At 37.3% G+C, this 18,450-nt stretch overlaps 1 protein-coding gene across 13 annotated transcripts in view; it reads right to left on the bottom strand.

Moving 5' to 3' along the window:
* The window catches only part of PARD3 (par-3 family cell polarity regulator), a 465,648-nt gene that overhangs the window by 9,832 nt on the left and 437,366 nt on the right, over positions 1-18,450 (bottom strand). For all 13 annotated transcript variants that reach the window (XM_075492487.1, XM_075492496.1, XM_075492486.1 and 10 more), the window contains one exon: positions 5,500-5,620. In XM_075492487.1, the coding sequence (XP_075348602.1) occupies positions 5,500-5,620 (121 nt within the window). The remainder of the gene's footprint in view (positions 1-5,499; positions 5,621-18,450) is intronic.

Raw genomic sequence — 18,450 nt, 5'->3', positions numbered from 1 at the left:
ATTACTAAAGGAACAAGTTCCTTAGTATTTTCCCAGTTATTAAAAAAGACCATTATTTAATATTAAAAGAAATTTTTTTCCAGATTAAGCTCGGTGTTTAACCAAGAAGTTTCAAATTCATCCGGGGAAGTTGGTATACACAAGGCATGCAAGAAAGTCCATGCTTCTTATAGTTCAGCACTAATTAGAAATAGATAAGATTAAACGACCTTGCTTGCTTTATGTGTAAATGTACTTGGCACAGATGACAGACAATCCAGTAACTGTGTATATAAAAATTCAGAATGATAAAAAACATTCAATGGTTCTGGGAGATATCCTTGAAAACTATTTTTACTTCCACCTTTTTGTTTATGTTGCTATGGTGAACAGAACATATAGCAATAATTGACAACAGGTGTGTATATTAATTCAAGCACCATATAATAAGAAAATGCCATCCCTTTGTGTATCTTTCTATGTAGGAAGCTGAATGGCATAGTATGGGACTAAGATTTCCATTCTGTGCATAGCAGCAGCAGAAAGAAAATCTTCAGTATGGTAGAAACAAACCACTTAGAGAGCCCTGAAATTCTGCCTGGGGTATGTACATGCACTGCATGACTCTGAGCTATAAATATGTTTGTTTACAAACCGAAATGATTTCATTTCTTTTTAAAATTTATTTTCATTTTCTGTTTCACATAAATTAGTAGATTGAAACTAGTGGGGGGAAAAGTTTCAAATTTAAAATTTTAAAGTCAGAGTCTAAATCTTGGCAAGAAATTGCTGGTATTTCATGAAATCCTTCGTGGGTTTGGCACAGAATGGATATTAACTACACAACTGAAGAGAAACTGCCTGTGGAGAGGCTGCCCTGCATAACTTTGGTTTCCTCTCTGAAACAGATTGGAGTAGGAGAAACAGCAATGTAGCTCCTAAGGTGTTCTTTGTCTACTGCAATGCTCCATGAGATATTGCCTAATATATTGAATAACATATCCTGAAAGAGACTCTTGAGATGGATTCATAACACAGATTTAATATACTACTTTTCTTTCTCATTAATGTGTTGAGTAATTCTACATAATTTACAACCTGATATAAACTTTAAAATGTTTGTTTTGAATATAGTCTGTTATTCATTTTTCCAGGTAAAATATGTTACAGTGGAAGTTAGAGCGATAAAAATCAGGCTTTTGTTTTTCTAAAAGAATTTTAGATTATTTAGAACTCATTATGTCTTTGAATAGGTCAAGGACTTGAATACTGGGATAAAATATGAGTACCATAACAGATAAAAAATATTTTTTTTTTCTTTAAATCTGTCTTAGAGAGAAGATCTACACATCAACACAAAGCAGAAAAAACAAGCATAGTCCCTAAATTTTCTGAGCATTTATCTATCAAGCCATGCCTAAGTATGTTATTAGGACCTCTGGAGTCTTTCCTCTATGAAAATCATGCGGTTATTTACCTCTCATGAATTTGTGCACATAATTAAAGCTATACTCAGACAAGTCAGGTAGTATATTTATTTTGACCCAGTTAGCTGTTATCTTTAGAAAAAAACCCCAACTTTTTATTTGACTCCTAAATATTTAAAGTAGAGTTTGCTCAGCTGCTCTTTTGATGCCAATTTTCTCCCACCATCCAAATAGGTCTGGGGTGACTGGACAAGAATGTATTTCTAATGAAATTTGCTACTTTCCATTTTTAGCACTGATTTTTTTTTAATTAAAGATGAAGAAATAAACCACCAACTTCTGTCTCTCCTGCATCTTTGGAGGGATTTTTGATAGTCAGTGTGCTTCTACAAGCAGGACTGGCAAGCAGTTGTAGTGTTTTCAACGGATTTAATATGCTCTTTTTTTAATTGGATTGTTCACTCCCATGACATTTAGGGCTCTAATGCTGTGTTTTTGTTATTGAAGGTGGGGATCTGTTAATTAAGATGTGACTAGGCAAAAATACAAGATATGGAACAAATTAAAACCAAAATCCCCCAAACCCCAGGACTGGTGCAAGCAAGGATAAACCTCAGCAGACCCAATACTACCCAGAAAAGAACAAAAACTAGAGACTCAACTTTGGTACTGAACAGAGAAATCAGCCCCAAAAGAATCCTGCATTGGTATAAAAATGTCATAGCAACAGCAAGGGCCTTAAATATTAGCAGACATACTGTGATTCCATGCAATTCTACATGCCCAGATACACATTTCTGCAAATTCTGACTGGAATTAACACCAGCAGGATGAAAATGGATTCATCATACTTTATGTTATTTTTCTTTTTTTTTCCCCGTGTAACATCAGATATACAGTATTGCCCTTGAAACCCTCTTGTACCTTGTTTTTTGAAACATGAAAAATAAAAAAGCCATGTAAGAGAAAAAAATTATGAAGCCTGAGAAAATTATCTTAAAATAAACAAATGTGAAAGCCTTTTCCATAAAGCTTTGACTCAATTGCAGAAGTAGTGGGTTTTAGAGATGGTTCGATGTTGTGACAGTTAGTTGGTTATTAAACCTGAACAGTGTGTCATTCAAATGGCCTTGAGCAGAAATGTTACGCTGCTTAATAGACGGTGTCATCTCATTCTAGCGCTATCACTTTTTGAGTCTGTTAAGCTGCCTGATGCTGTATGAACACTCGTAGGCAGTCAAGTATTTTGTTTACTGGCAGGGTAACCAGAGCCGGGCAAAAAGTCCTGCTCTGTCGCATTGCTCATCTACAGAGAAATAACCTTCACCTGATGGGAACAGCCAGAAAAGGATGGGGTCAGGTGCTGGTCTCTCTGCCATGGGTATCGTTCAGAGCCAGCATGATGTAGTGCTCCATGGTACGGAGATCTGCCTCCAACCCGTGGAGGAGACTGAAGGTATTTGTCACAGGTAACTGGACTTCTGTGTCACAGGCCATTAATGGTCCGGGATGGATTGGAGTTGGTGACGTTCACAGGATCATTTTGATAATGTATTAGAGGGTTTCTGAGTTATTGAGCTCCTCTGAATATCCTCAGAGCTGCCAGATTTCCGTCAGTATCCATTACTTACACGGCAAACTTTGTGTTCATTTACACTTCCTTAAAGTAACCAATAGTCCCACATCACATCACCACTTTGTTCCCTATCCTCAACCCTCCCATCATCTTGTTAATGAGAAATGCAAACTACTTATCACCTCATAGCACACACTTCTTCGTGGATGGCTTTTCTTCTCTCTTTTTATCCAAACCAGGTCAGAGTTGGCCGCTGTCACGCGGCTCAGAGGCATCTCTGGATGTAAAGCCTTTTGTTTATGTAGGCTGTGCAAGCCATCTCCCTCAGGTGAAAACACACTTTTCAACAATAGTCCACATACAGGTGCACTTTTCACTGCTGTGGTTTGTAACCAACAGCTTACAGATGGAGAAGACTGAAAAGACGTTGATGAATGTGTTCTCCTGCATATATATCATAAACCACTTTTGCATTTTTTTGTGTCACTGGTATTTAATAATACATCTGGATCTGTTTTGAGAGGGTGTCTTAACAAAGTCCATCTTTTTAGACTAATATGTTAAAGTAATACACACTCCTTAAAAGAGAGGGTTATGGCTCCTTAACACCGAAATGACTGTGAACTGCTGAAATGGATGAGATCATTGCTTTATCCTTTCCAAGCACCATGATCTTGAAAGGCTGGAGTACACGATGGAAAAAAAAATATTATAATTCAAAATACTCTGGGCCAATTTTTTTTAAAGTACGTATCTAAAATAAAACATTTGGTCACCTATGTATTTAGCAACAAAGCAGCTCCTACAAAAGTAACAATAAGCTTCAGAATTAATATTAATACATTAAGCTGAATTAGTCACTTTAAGCTCATTTGCATGATCTGTAGAAGGGGAGTAAACAGAGACATCCCATTTGTTTGAATAAGAGAAAAAGGAAAGGTCAGTGTTCTGACCCACAATTTAGGAAATTATTCCATTCCTAAGGTAATCAGCCTGTCATCCAAATAATTCCCTCCTCGCTCATTACAAGAAACTATAATAAAAGCCAAGTTGCCTGTCTAAAGTTGCTATGGCATTTAGATATACAACAATTTGGCCCATGACCTTCAGTAGTTAAGTTCCCAAGTCTTCAAGAGTGCAAGTTTTTTCTCATACACAGTTTTCCCAAGAATGCTGCTCAAATCTCTCATTTGGAGACTAAACAGCAGTTGATATGCATAATGGCAAGTACCTCCTACACCCAGCCCCCTTTCACCTCAAAACTGCAACACTATAACCATGATGAGCTATCACATTATCTTCACCACATCAAATTGAAAACATCTGGTCATAAAAAAAATGTTTATTTTATTTATTCAATTTCAGAGAAGGTTAGAGGTATTCTAACATGGGAAAAAGAGAAGTCTATATCCTGATACAGTATGTTAAGCAGCGTTAGGTCATTTAGGGATACATTTACCTTTGTTCCTCTCCATGCTGCATGTCAAAAATACCACAGGTTCAAATTGGTGAGTTTAAGATGGACAAGGACACAAAGACCCAGCAAAAGTAAAAAAATCTTCTATAGCCACCACTATAGGCAACCAAAGATGTCATATGCATTATGATGTTACCTAGGTTGTTTTCAGTGACTTCATACACACAGATGCTGATCTTCAGCTATTTCCACCTTGGTCTCGTGTGCATCGTAATGCTAAGTACCGATAACCCATCGCCTACACCCGCTTTGGAGGAAGCTGTGAGAGATTCTACTGCTGTCATCATACAGCTCCCACTTTTTTGGGAATGCAAGCAAATTGTTCACTGTCTTTATTGTGGAATTTTAAACAAAAATACAATAAAATATTTGTCCCATATTTAAAGGATCCTAATTTGGGATAGGTAATTGATTAAAAAGCAACACTGATTCATTCAATTACGTTAAACAAGATAAGCACATGGATTTACATAATTGTATCACATTGCTAGATCAGACTGAACAGGATTTAAATGTTCAATTAGGACATATATCTCAAGACAGAACTGTCTTGGCTAATATAAGTGGCAAAGGAGTACTATTGTGAAGCATGCTATTATGCATATCTCTCCTTTTTTACTGTGAAAATACATAGCTCTTCCTCTTAAGGAAAAGAACTAATCACAGTGATATTGCTTCAGAGAAAATACCATTTACACGGTTACATGTGCTCTGTAAATTATTTATCATTAGGATGTGTTTTATTCTGATTTTCCTAGAAAATTTCAGAATAATTGATATTGCCTTTGAGGCAAAAAAAATCCAAGTAGTAACTCACAGAGTCGAGGGTCTAAACACAGAGCAAATAATGCTATATGCACACAGATGGCTGAAGAAATTTAAAAATGAAATAAACATTAATGAACTAAAAATGGGGATAACAGAAAGGGCAGAAGTCTGGAGGCAGAGGACCCTGCGTCCCTATCGCTTTGCTGCCGACCAGCCCAGGGACAGTGGGAGTTAGGGAACCTTTCCAGATTTGACAGACTGCGTACACTTACCCATGGCTGCTCAAAACTGTAGGTACGTCTCCTGTCTTCCACGTCCTCATCTTGCTTTGCTTGCTGAAACTCTTGTCTCAGGCGCTGTATCCGGTCATGATTGTTAGGGGTTGATCTGTTGCTAAAAGAGGGAGGACGGACATGATCAATATACTTAGGAACTGCCATCTGTGCCTGTAATTTCTTAGAAAGGGACTGCTACTACAGTGCAGGAGTACAGACCTAAAAATAATTTCCAAGTATTTAGTACAAAGATCTTTACTTTTTTAAAGATGATTAATGCTGTTTGACTTATAAAGAAACTTCAGACAGTGTAAGGATAAGATGAATGAGGCTATTCCTAAAAATCATCAAAAGTTGCTGGCATCTTTTCAGTCTATGTTACTCCTAGAAATGAAGAGGAATACATGCGCTAGTGTCAGACTTAACATAAAGGGAAATTATGAGAAAAATCCTAATGATCTTTGCTACTGAATAAACATGAAAGATACCTTTCCCCAATCAATAAACTGTAGTACTGTCAGATCTTTATTCACATCAAATTCATTACAAATTCTGAAGGCCCTACCTATATAAAATTTGATTATTTTCCCCAATCAATAAGAGCCTGTCATCCCTTAGTTCTGTTTTTAACAAGTCTTAAACTGATCAGTCTGAAAGCATTAAAAGGCTTGGGGGCCAGTAAAAAGCAATCCATTTGACAGTGCCGTACGCAGGAACGCATTCGGGCAGCAGACCGGTGCTGGCTGATGCCCCACGGACGCCGGTGGGCTGGGGAGGGCTCAGCCCCGGAGGTACTGCTACGTAACATCACACCCAGAACCATGAATTCTGCAAAACCATCATTTTTTCCACAATGCCTATCACAGGTAATCCGCTCTCCATAGCGCAGGTTTATGTGAAACCATAATGAAATATGCACAAGGAATGGCTTATTTTACGGGGCAGAGGGAAAGTGGATATTTATTAACCTCGTTGCCATTTTTCCAGCTGTGTGGCTCGCACCTGACCTCTACAACCCCCACCGTATTTCAAACATGTTAATGTGGGAATCACAGGAAGCCAGGCAAACAAATATGTTGTATCAAGACTAACCAGAAGCATTTTAATCTCTTATTATGGCCTTCTTAAGTCCTGCATTTCATGGTTTATTTCAAAAGAGCTGATGAGGAATGGTCAGCTATTAATTTATTTCAAAAGAGAAATCTGCAGGGAGACAACGGAAAATAATTCCATAGATTCCTGTTCTTGGACACACGGTACAATGAAAAACAGTGAATTTATGTCCCATGTCTTCTCTCATATAAAAAGAGACAATTCTGGAGTCCATTTGTGACTGTTTTCTGTGTCTTTTGGGATTGGTAGGTGCAGTGGATTGGAGGCTGTAGGTGTCTGAGACGTTACCTCCCACCCTTTTCAGTGCCATTAAATGGAGGTTGGTTGGCCAAACAGAAAAATTAGTGTGGTTCCAGTAAAGGCTAATTTTTGAAGAGGTTTGTTTTTTTTTTTCTTTTCTTTGAAACCAAAGGCAAAAAAGGGGAAGGAATTTAGGGAAATGTTTTCTTTCTTTTTTTTTTGAAATGGGAGCTTTAAGAAATGCTTTATTTGTAGGGTAGGTCAACTTCTATGTGCCATTTTACCAATTGCCATTTTGAAAAGTACAGTTAAAGAAAGCTTTATTTAGAACAGGTGGAAATGAAACATTGTGGCATTTTCAAAATTTCCACTTCATTGTAGGTATGTTGCTAATTCTATTTCCTTAATTCAACTTAATTTTGTGGAACAGCTTATCTCCATTTGCAGTTCTATGTTATGTAAATTTATTCTTTATTGTCAAATTCTGCCCTGCTTTACTATACAACCACTTGTTTTTTTCCCATGCATTGCTATATACTACACATTTTAAATGTAATCATCACAATCCAGAACAAGACACACAAAATACTTCTAAATGGTCTGTTGATTTTTAAAACTGGTATTGTTAATCTAACAAACAAGTAGTCCAATACTTTCTACACAGACAGTGTTTTCTGCAAGATAAATTGCACTTAAATGTAGCAAAATACTATAAGTATTAGTATTTCAGGTATAAGAACGTATGTTTGAAAGAGAAATGCCGTTGAACTTTGGCACAAAATTATGAGGAAAGCACCGTATGTAGACACCTTGAAGTACTCAAGATGATCGGTAAATAATCAGCCTTCCTTAATCAAGGTTGTTTCAAATTGTAAGGGATCGGAGGGCAAAAGTGACACTGGAGCAATTATCCAATGGCAAAGAAAAACAGAAGGTAAACCCCAAAAGTACTGCATTAAACCCTGTGCATTATAAGGAACAGACACACTCTACCAGCTCCAAAATGGGCTACTGGAAGGGTTATTACAGATCTGAGGACTTCTGCACATTTTGTGATTGTTATTCATTAAAACAATTACATCAACAGCAGAATAGCAAGCAAATGCATAGCGTCCATGCCATGAAGCCAAAATGTATGTCTCCTCCTGAACAGCAAATGCATGAATTTGACACCTTTTACACTGCAGAGATGGAACAACAAAGGACAAGGAGAATCCTGGGATTTATGACTAACTTCTCTCCAGACCTAAGAAGAACTTATTCTAATGACCAAAAAAAAAAAAAAAGAAAAAGAAAAGAAAAAGAAAAGAAAAAAGAAGTCAAGCTGATTTAAGAAAAGTTATTCAAGCTATTAAAAGGTTTGATAATGGCAGAGAAGATAAATCTTTTAACAATATTTCTATTTTATCTGAAAAGCAAGGGACATGACCCAAATTTAGAAAATTGCAAAAGAAGTGAATTATAAAAAAAGGACTATTTCACAGAAAAGAAAGAACTAAATTAAAAGACAAAACCACTTCTGTATCTACTCAAACTTCTTTGTGCTCAAAAAGTCTGTGAGACACAGAAAGTGAGGTCAGGTCAGCAGTTTTATAATAATAAAAATAAAATTAAACATTTTTATTTAGAAGAGAAAAAGGGAAAAGGCAGGCAGCTAAAGAGGGGCTAAGATACTTTTAAGAAAAGATTATTTGAGTGCTTAGACTATATCTCACGTTGGCTTCCTTTTGTTTCTATTTTCTTTTCAACCTTGTTCTGATTCTCTAGGTTAAATTATTCAGCTGCCCTAACTTTTGCACCAGTGAAGGCTTGCGCATCGCCATCCTGGCCTTCCATGCTGTCTCCCGCTTCTTTTCATGCCTTTCTTCAACCAGTTAATTTTATCATCAGTGCTTTTTTGCTGTGTTTTTTATGTCTCCCACTGCACTCCCACTGCACTCAGGGAACACTTGGTACACCTACTTGATATCTCATTCAGCCCCCAGGCAACAATTACTACTTCCAGAAGGAGGGAAACACAAAAATCATAATCACAATAAAAAACTGTCACAAATAAAATTTTGGAGTGCAAACCTAAAAGTGCAAACCTAACTTTATTCCTTTTCAGGTCCTGAGATATTCTGTTTTATCTACAACTCTTTATGTAAGTCACATCATCATCCCTTGGGACAGATCTAAACAAATTATACCCAGTGTGAAGAGTCCTTAGCCAGTCTAAAGCAAAATGAATTTTGACTTATTGAATGAATTCATCCAAGAGAGGTAGGGTCATAGCAACAGACTACTAGGATGCAGGGCTGCAGGTGTTCCTGCTGCTTAAATTCCCTTTTGACTTTTGCAGATGTATGGCGCAAGTCCTCAAAAGTTTAATTAAATGCACCATGTTTTGTTTGTGTTTTTCATTTAAATGAACTGAAAATCTGAAGGCAAAGTCCCCTCAAAGAATTCAGGACTACTAGCAGGAAGGAAGGAGTTTAACATGAAATCTGTCCAAATTTTATTGAAGATTTGACCTATGCTAGTTTTAAACTTTTTAGCAAAACTGGAATTACAAATCTCTACAGTACCCACAGCTTGCCCAGACAGCCTTTCCTTATGCCTACTTAATAACAGGATGGCTGTGAACTTACAGAACACAATTAGTACCTCCTAGCATCGGATGCAAGTGACAGTCTTCTTTCAAAGTGCTCTCATTATTAAATGTTCTTAAAAGAAATAAAAATCAAGGAAAGGCTTTTAGGGCCAAAGTTAACTTGGGTTGCAAAGCGGCTGGGCTTCCTTGTCTCACATCTCTACTTGGCAGCCCATTGCCTTCCATCTGCAGATGGCACATTTCACAATCAGCTATTTTGTGAGCGCTGCTTTAAAACACACACCCGCCAGCACGGGCTAAAAATGCAACTGTAAGCAAGGCTTAGACAGGCCAGAGCTGTCACATATTTTCAGAAACAAGCAGCCGCAGCAATGACCATCAGAGTCTCAGATCATTAAGCAATGTCTCAGTGTGATGTCATGCACTGATGTACAGAGTTGTAATCCTTTCAAAACAGACAGATTTTCAGTGTGATAAAGTAGATACAAACATGCTACTGAACAGGGATGACTAAAGCTTTGGAAAAAAAATTTATTGGCCTGAAAAAGCATGGAAAGGGGTCTTAACAACATCATCAGGCAGTTGCAACATGACTAGAATAACCAAAAGGTTGGTAAACAAACAGTGTTCTTTACACCTTGAAATCTTTTAACACAGATTTGAGCTGCCAGGGACTCGCTGGTCTGACCGGCTGCTTAGATCTCTGGATAGCAGTTATAAAACACAGATGGGTTCTTATTTACTTCAAGCTGGCAAGTAACTATCACCTATTTGTATAAAATAAATTCCTTTCCATTTGGACAGATTACTCAGGTCGTATTAAAAATCAAGAGCTGAATTTGAATCTACCTGTGTCTGCAGGTAAAGAGGAGCAGAAAAAGAGTTTATTTCCGTCCCATTGAGGATTAATAATGTCCTCACTCTGGTGGCCGTGCCATAGTTGGCAGCATGCATCCTTGCCAAAGTTCAGAACTAGCTGAAAGTCTACAAAATCGGCCCCTTCCTTCACGGCTTGAGCAGGATGAAAACAGCTCAACAGAAAGCAGAGTGGTGATAATCTAATATAAAAGCTTCTGCTACATTTACTGAAACTCCAGCACCCTCTCGCTACGGTGCTTACTCCAAGCAGATGGATTTGTCTGTTTTGGATGGCCCTTGAGGGTGGATAAGCAGAAACTGTCAAGTTGTTGCAAAAAGCCATGGACATAAAATAAAACAAAAGTATGCCCTTTACCAGGCTTAAAGTTAGCACCATACTCCAATGCACGCTCTGCTGGTCTGTTCACTTTAAACAGATTTGTTAATCACCAGTGACAGAGATGACTGTGCCCACACACCGCTGAGTTGATGAGGGCTGAGCAGCGGCAGAGTTTGCACTGGCAAGTTTCCTGCCACCAGCTTGCCAGGGTAGGTTGGTCTTTTCCTATTATTTTGTTCTATGGTTTATTTTTTGACATCTAAATACCAGTCCTCAAGCTTACATTAGTGTAACCATTTGGCTGGTCCTCTCCTTCCAGCATGCCCTACATACGGTTCTTCTCGGAGACACCAGGGAATAGATTTTCTACAAACACACGGATATTAACACACATAGACATGGTTCACAAACAGGAGCAACCATGGCCAGCGTCGTATAAAAGAGCTGTTGGGTGATTATAGAATTGTTACAGTCAGTCTGAGAAAAAAATCAGCTGAGCAAGAGATCAAATTTGTTAGACTACAAATGTACTTGTAACATGGCGCAGTTATAACCTGGAAGGAGGCATAGAAAGGTTTATCCTACGCTACTTTTGTTTTTAAGTGTCGAAGAATTTATTGGGAATAAGGCATTAAAAGGTGAGGAAGAGGTGTAAAAAAACCAAAAATGTATCAATTACAAAACTGCAAATAAAAATAGCTTCTCTGCACAAGCTTCATTAAGTTTTATCAGCTAGTATCTTGGGGTTTTACACTCAAACCACAGGTCATAAATTCACAGTAAATCCCCCATATGTTCACCAAACACCTGAATTCAATTTCTGTTCTAGTTGTAAGAAATGGAATGTGTTGCTCAAATTAATTATGCATGCAAAGTTAGTTTCTAACAAGGGCAGCTTCTTGCATGCTGAAGGGTATACATCCTATCTGATTTTTTTCCCCCAGATCTCTTTCAATCTTGGCTTATTTCTACTGCTCACAAGGTTATAAAAATCCTTCTCTCTTGCCATTTCATATTTGCGAAATGAATACAGAGCATTATATATCCTTTAAAGTCTGCAGTTTTTAAAGGCAGCTAAATTCAGGGATTGGCTTAATGTGACAGGCGAGATCTAACATGTTACCTGTACACATACCTACACACTTCAGCATATTAATTCCATCAAAACAAGGATTTAAAACCTAGGATTTATGTCAATATCTATGCATGTGAAATCAGCTCATCAGGAAGTTTTCTGTCATTTCCAGTTTACCTTCACAGTGGTAGTCATCAACTCCAATACCACAAAGAAGTTATGCAAGTCCCTAAACGCACTCGCTTTCTTCAGTGAAAGAAATTAATTTCCAAATTTTGACATCGTGATTTGTTGATCATTTCACACCAATTTCAACAGACTAAATCATTAAAAATCAAAAACATACATCTCTATTCTCTGGGTTAAAAAGGTAGTCTCAAATGCTCTCAATTTGGCGCTCGCTTCTGACGCGATGGCCATAAACAACGCGGAGAGCTGGACCTGAGAGGGAGGTCACTTCACCACAGCAGTCTCTTCAAACTCTCCAGACTAGATTTCACTTCGAGTCCCTCTGTGGCCCTTCTGCAGCGGGGCCATCATTTTACAACCAGTGAAATCTGAAGAATGCACCCAAGACCCTTTTTATTGCCACCATCACTCTTCCTTATTAGCCTGTCAGAGCCTGCACACCGGAGACAGAAATCCAGTCTTACTTTTCAGGGGAATTCTTCTACTAAAAAGAAAAGCAGACATTTTAGGAGCTTGCTATAAACGTCTGATAACAGATACTCAGCTACTGGGTTATCACGCAGTCTAAGCCTTACTTTGGAGCTGTTAGATTTTGCAGATATAAGCCAAGCCAATTTTCAGCCACACACAACTTGTTACAGCCATTGTCATAGGGTATTGCATTTTCCGAGTTAAAAAAAAAAAGAAAAGAGAGAACACCACATGTAACCTAAAAGGAAATATATGACATCTAACTGTGAATTTCCTATGAAAGGGTTAAAGAAATGGCAGAAATACACATAGAAAGATTTAATAAAACATGGAAAAAGAAAATAAAACAAAAACACTGGTGATCAAGCAAAGGAGAAATTTGCATTTTTTATACTAAATGAAATACAAAATTACTTCAAAGGCAGGCGGGGAGAAGCGGGCTCTGACCTTCTAAGTATCTTCCTATCCTAACTGGAACAGACAATGACGGCTCCAGTGCTGTTAGGTCTGATGAACATCCACAATTAGGCATCACAGGCTATTTTGTGTCAACACGAGGAGGACTGCCTGGCACAGTAATACAAAGACATTTAACAAAGACCACAGAGAAGAAATCCTCTCCTGGACCTAGCTGGCCGTTCCTGTGCCAGCAGAAGGGATCATCAGAGAGATCCCTAGTGGGCTTCAGGCCATGTCAACCTCCGTCTCTGTTTAAGCTAATCCAGCTGCTTTGCTGGAAGCTATTTAGGGAGAGCTCCCTCTGATCTCCTCTCTGGACGAGACCTGGGGGCAGAAATCTTCAGCAGAGGGGCAGCAACAAGCAGGTAGGGAGCAGTCACGTCTTAAAGAGCGGCAGCTGTTTGCAAAAAGGACCACCTGTCCATAGCCAACGCGACCTGTGTAGCGTGAACGTTGTTAGGTAGGTATAGCCCAGCTCCCTCTAGCACACCTTACACGACTCAGCTACTGCCGTGTGGTGACACTGTATTTTACAGGCTAAAATCTGCTTCAGAGCCCAACTCTAGCCAACACTAGAGTGGAGAAAAAGCCTGTGTCTTTTCATGGGAGGAGTCTAGAGACAAAAGAATAGAAAAAAAAAGATCCTGATTGTACCATTTGATTGGAAGGATTCATCAAAAGTGAGTGAGTAATATTTTATTCAAATACTGCACCATTACACCATGTTTGTAAATGGTGAAATTTAGCCCTGTTTCACTGCAAAAAAGCCTTCTTTAAAAGGTATTTAGGTCTTGCTTAATACATTGACATAAGTTATACTGGAAATCCAGAAAATATTTTATGTTGTTTTATTTCTCTTTAACCACAGAAAATGCTTAGGAAACAGGTATGAGGGTGTTGCAACTAGCAAAACACAACAGAACATTTTTGACTCTTGTGAACACTTGCCCTCACTAAAAATGACATGTAATTTTAAAATATGAATAAAACTACAGTATCAAGCAGTACATCGCTAGACAAACAGTGATGTATAGACAAAGACATCTCTTTAAAATGCCTGAACATTTAAAAAGATAATACATTATGCAAAGTTCGCATGGCTCCCACAGTCCTTACCAGCCGCTAACATAATTACAGTATAATTATTTCTGTTCTTTGACAGAGGGGCTATTGCATTATAAATCTTCAAACAATATTTTGATTGATTTTACATTATATCTTACTTTAACTATAGGCTAATTTCCAAGTGCAAAATGAGAAGTTGTCCATTAAAAACAAACAAACAAAAATGACTGGCCTAAGGATACCAAGGCTAGGTCAAAGCTTCACACGGTTTCTGAAATCTGAAACTTAGGGAGACTCCCTCTGCTAGGAGCATCAGTAGTAGATCAGAAATTCTATATAAAACAGAGAAATGTGGAATCATTGTTTTATTTTTGGCACTAAATAATCTGCAGCCTCTAAATAAAACTTTAAATCTGAGCTTACTGTTAAGCATTTCATCATTTAGTGCCTGTGCATGCAGTTTCCCATATGACTCAACCAAGAAAAAACAAAAATCAAAGCTAAGACTGATTACTTGAATTGGTGCCTAAATTCACATGGCTGTTGCCTTCTTATGAAGTTGATCACTAAGATTTATACCGATTAGCACAAAAACTAATTAAGATTTTTAATTAAATATTATTTGCATATGGAGATTAAAAAAATCTCAGTATGATATTTTGCAAAACAACTGATTTCTGGATAAATCCTTTCAGCATTTTATTGTAAAGATGAAGACTTTAATAAATAGATGTTTTAATCATGCTTTACCACCATGTTGTCTTGATTAGCTTTAAAACTAGAAATTGCCATAAAATTACAGTTATACTTAAAAAAAAAAACCCAAACAATTCCAGGCAAGGACAGACAGGAACAGCACTTACCTTTTATCCAAAAATTCAGTTGGTTATTTAGTGAGTCAGCTGGAACTCAACTTTCACTACTTAAGATATTTTCAAGTTATCTCACTTATTTTTCCTCTTGGAAATGCTGAAAATGTCTTTTCCTCAGGAATTCTTTTTCAGATGTACTGCACAGGATGCTCAGTAATTGCTGGGGGTCTTGCTATGTTTTGAAACACTGGATTAGAAATCCTGAATTCTAATATTTATTGTTGTTGGGCTGCTTAGTCTCAACCCAAGTGCAGATTTCAGATACCCAAAAGTGTGTATTTCTCTTGCTGCAGAGGGAATACATTTACTTGTAACACCACTTCAGTGGTTTACCAAGACAATTAGCCTGATAAGGCTATAGGAAAGCTAAATTATTTACCAGGAGAAGGTAAGGCAGGATTTTTCTCAACCAATTTTAATCATCTAAAAGGCAGACATGCAGTTAAAACTACCCATATAGACCCTTTCTAAAGGAAATACAGAGAAATAAGCTACTCCAGAGGGCAATTCACAGCACCTGTCTTAGAATGCAATTACTTACCCTCGAGAGCTCATTATTTTCTTCATTGACAAAGAATAGTAGAGGGACAAGCTCAGGCTTAGATGAGTAGCTTCAGACAACTATATTAGGGCAGATGAATCCCACTCTAGATGGCTAACTTGGCCTCAAGGTAGGTGAAAAATGAATCATCCTAAGAAAATCTAGTACTAGGAATGGCTGGTAGAAGGTGATGGTCAACTGGCATAGCAGTATAACCCAACAGTTTAATCCTTAGGCAGAAAAATGAATTAGAATAAAATTGTCTGTCACTCAGTCTCTCTGTGTTTGCATTCACATATCCACAAATGGACAATAGCCTTCTTTAAGAAGTGGTTTTTGAGACCCTGTATAAAGTCTATACAATGACCAGTTCTCACTTACTTTAATATAATTCTAATGGTTCTTTACAGAGCACACTATACTACTATTTGTAATTCTCCTTTATAGGAAAAAACCCTAAGATTTTTAGTTTCTGAAACATACAGATGTGTATAGCCATGCCTGAGATGATAAGCTAAGGACTGCAACATAACAGCTTCTGTGGTTAAGATCTTCTCGGTATGGCTAATTTGTATCTCAACTTTCACATTACTTCAGCAAATGCTATGCAAATGCTATAAGGTTTTCTTGAGTAACATCATTGCCATATGTTTTTTAGTAAACAGAAAGAAATGAAATATGTATAATAAGTAATTCCACTTAGTATGTCAAATTTATTTTGCATGATATTGGCATTACATTACAAAGTTACAATGGTATTATTTTATGTTGTTATTCTTGTAGTCTTAGGTTGATAATGTTTCATTTTGACACCATAATGGTGTCTCTGGGGATTTTGATGACAATGTGTTTTGACATCATGTTAAAATATATCCAAACTGATATCACTTTATTTTGTCATCATTACCTAGTTTCAGTTGGATTCCTAAGATACTGCTTTATTCTGACATCTTTAATTAGGTAGACTTCAGTCCAAGTGGCAAGTGCTAAAAAAAAGTTTTGAAGACGTTAAGCATGGCTGTGTAGCATACATTACTGCCGTTCAAACTTGTACTGGCCAGATATCCCAAAATTTAACAGATTAGTCACATGGTATAGATCCTCAGTCAGATCATAAAAACATGAAAATGCTTTTTCTTCTACAGCATGATGATAAATTTAATAAATTGTACTGTAATTCTATTTCAGACTCTTCAGGCAGGAGGCCCAGCAGCAAAAACGCTGCCGCAAACCAGAACCTTCTGCTGCCGTTGGAGCGTCTGACGTGCGCTCACTTCATGAGTCCCTGTATAGAAACCAGAAATTATTTCCTGAACGCTATTAAAAAAGTGAGATTTCTAATTCATAAGCTTCACTGAAATGGAAATTGCTACATATGTGATTCTAACTAAAGAACAGCAATGCCAGTTCCCGTACAGAGCTCTAAAATGCAATGCTGGGCTTGAGCCTTAACTAGCGCAAACCTGTCTAGACCCACTGAATCCAACCACGCTTTGAGAGTTTATGGGCATCTGAAGATCTGACCAAGAGTTTTGAAAAGGTTTTAGGGGAAGAAATAATGAATAATTTTGAGCTCTAAGCTTCTTGTTACCAGTATGAATTTCAGGGATTGATTCTGAAACAATTTGCTACAGAAATGATCTGGTAAGTTATCCCTGGGCTACCAGAAAGATGCATGTCATACCAATTTGAACGTGTCCACTTACAGCAATATCACTCAGTTTCTTCTTTTTGTTATTTACTAGTTCTTCATTCTTTCTCTACAATGAATTAAAGAGCAGCTCCAGGGAAATCAACACATTACACGTACTAAGAAGTATATTTATTCAGCACAGCAGCCCAAGTTCTACTTACTAAAATGATTGCTGATAAAAATCTCTAATTTTAAACATTAATGCATAAGATTTCTCTGCCATTCAAATCTGATCAAAGAGATTAAAGAATTTCTTCTTTTCCCCCCACTCTCCTAAAGCGTAATACTTAATAGAAATTGCTTGTATTGTCTTATTTCAGAGAGCAGGCTAGAACTGAGACAATCCCTTGATCCCAGTTCATGAATAAAGCATTTAATGGACTGCACTTGTCAAAGGACACACTAAGCATTTGATCTATATAGTAAACAAGTGTCTATGAAAAACAACCCCCCGAAACAAAAATTTGCCATTGTTACTCCTTATTTAAGATATTTTCCCTTCCTTCCTCTCTTATTTCAGGATTAAGGCTCTGAAGGCGTTGCTGAGATGACAAAATCACATTGAGATGAAAATGGAATTTTTCAAACAACTGATGGCAGCAATTTATATTCCAGGGAAACAGCTAATAAGTCCATCTAAAGTTCATACATAACTACTCTCCAGTAAAAGGAATTAATTGTTACAACACCAGAAAATGTATAATTATTAAACAAATGACAGAAGGCTAAGTTGCACCCTGACATTCTAACGCTCTCCACATCTCCTTTAAGAGTTTCCTTTGGGTATTTCCAGCAAAGAAGAACTCTTGCCAGCAGAAGAAAACGAAGCTACAGAACTGTGAGCCTGCATAACTATGAACCCAGCTGACCTGAAGAATTTGATACATACCTACAAAATGCTCTTTCATGCTCTCAAAAGACAAAATGAAATATTACAAGCAAGTAACTGCAACTATTAACATAGCAATACTGCAGAGCCAGTTCCATTTAATACAAATTATAGACTTGTTTCTACTGGCATTGACCATTCTTTACTAGCCAAAAAACCAAGTAGGCCGAACTATCTGAGAGGCCTATATAGAAGACTATGTTATTTTTAATAAATGTATTTATTAAAAAAAAGTATTACAATTTTTTCTACCTCTTGAGTTTAAAAGCTTGGTGTGTCTTCTTCAATTACCTTAAAAAATAAGAAATGCAATTAATTTCTTTTTCAATACAATGAGCCTTATTAATGCAATGAGCTGTTAAGTGACAGACTAATGAAACATCAGCACAAAACTGCACTGGTATTTATGATTAATCTCTGAAATAAACTCAGTGTAGTATTGTCTCTGTAATTCAAGGGTTATATTGTAACAGGTCACATTGTATTTTTTGTCACGTGTGACTGCCATGAACCTGTAAAGAGGGCAGCGGTAGAAGACACTGCACATCAC

Source organism: Mycteria americana, chromosome 2 (assembly GCF_035582795.1).
Source record: "Mycteria americana isolate JAX WOST 10 ecotype Jacksonville Zoo and Gardens chromosome 2, USCA_MyAme_1.0, whole genome shotgun sequence".
Classification (NCBI taxonomy): Eukaryota; Metazoa; Chordata; class Aves; order Ciconiiformes; family Ciconiidae; genus Mycteria; species Mycteria americana.
This window is presented reverse-complemented; position numbering and strand designations above follow the sequence as displayed.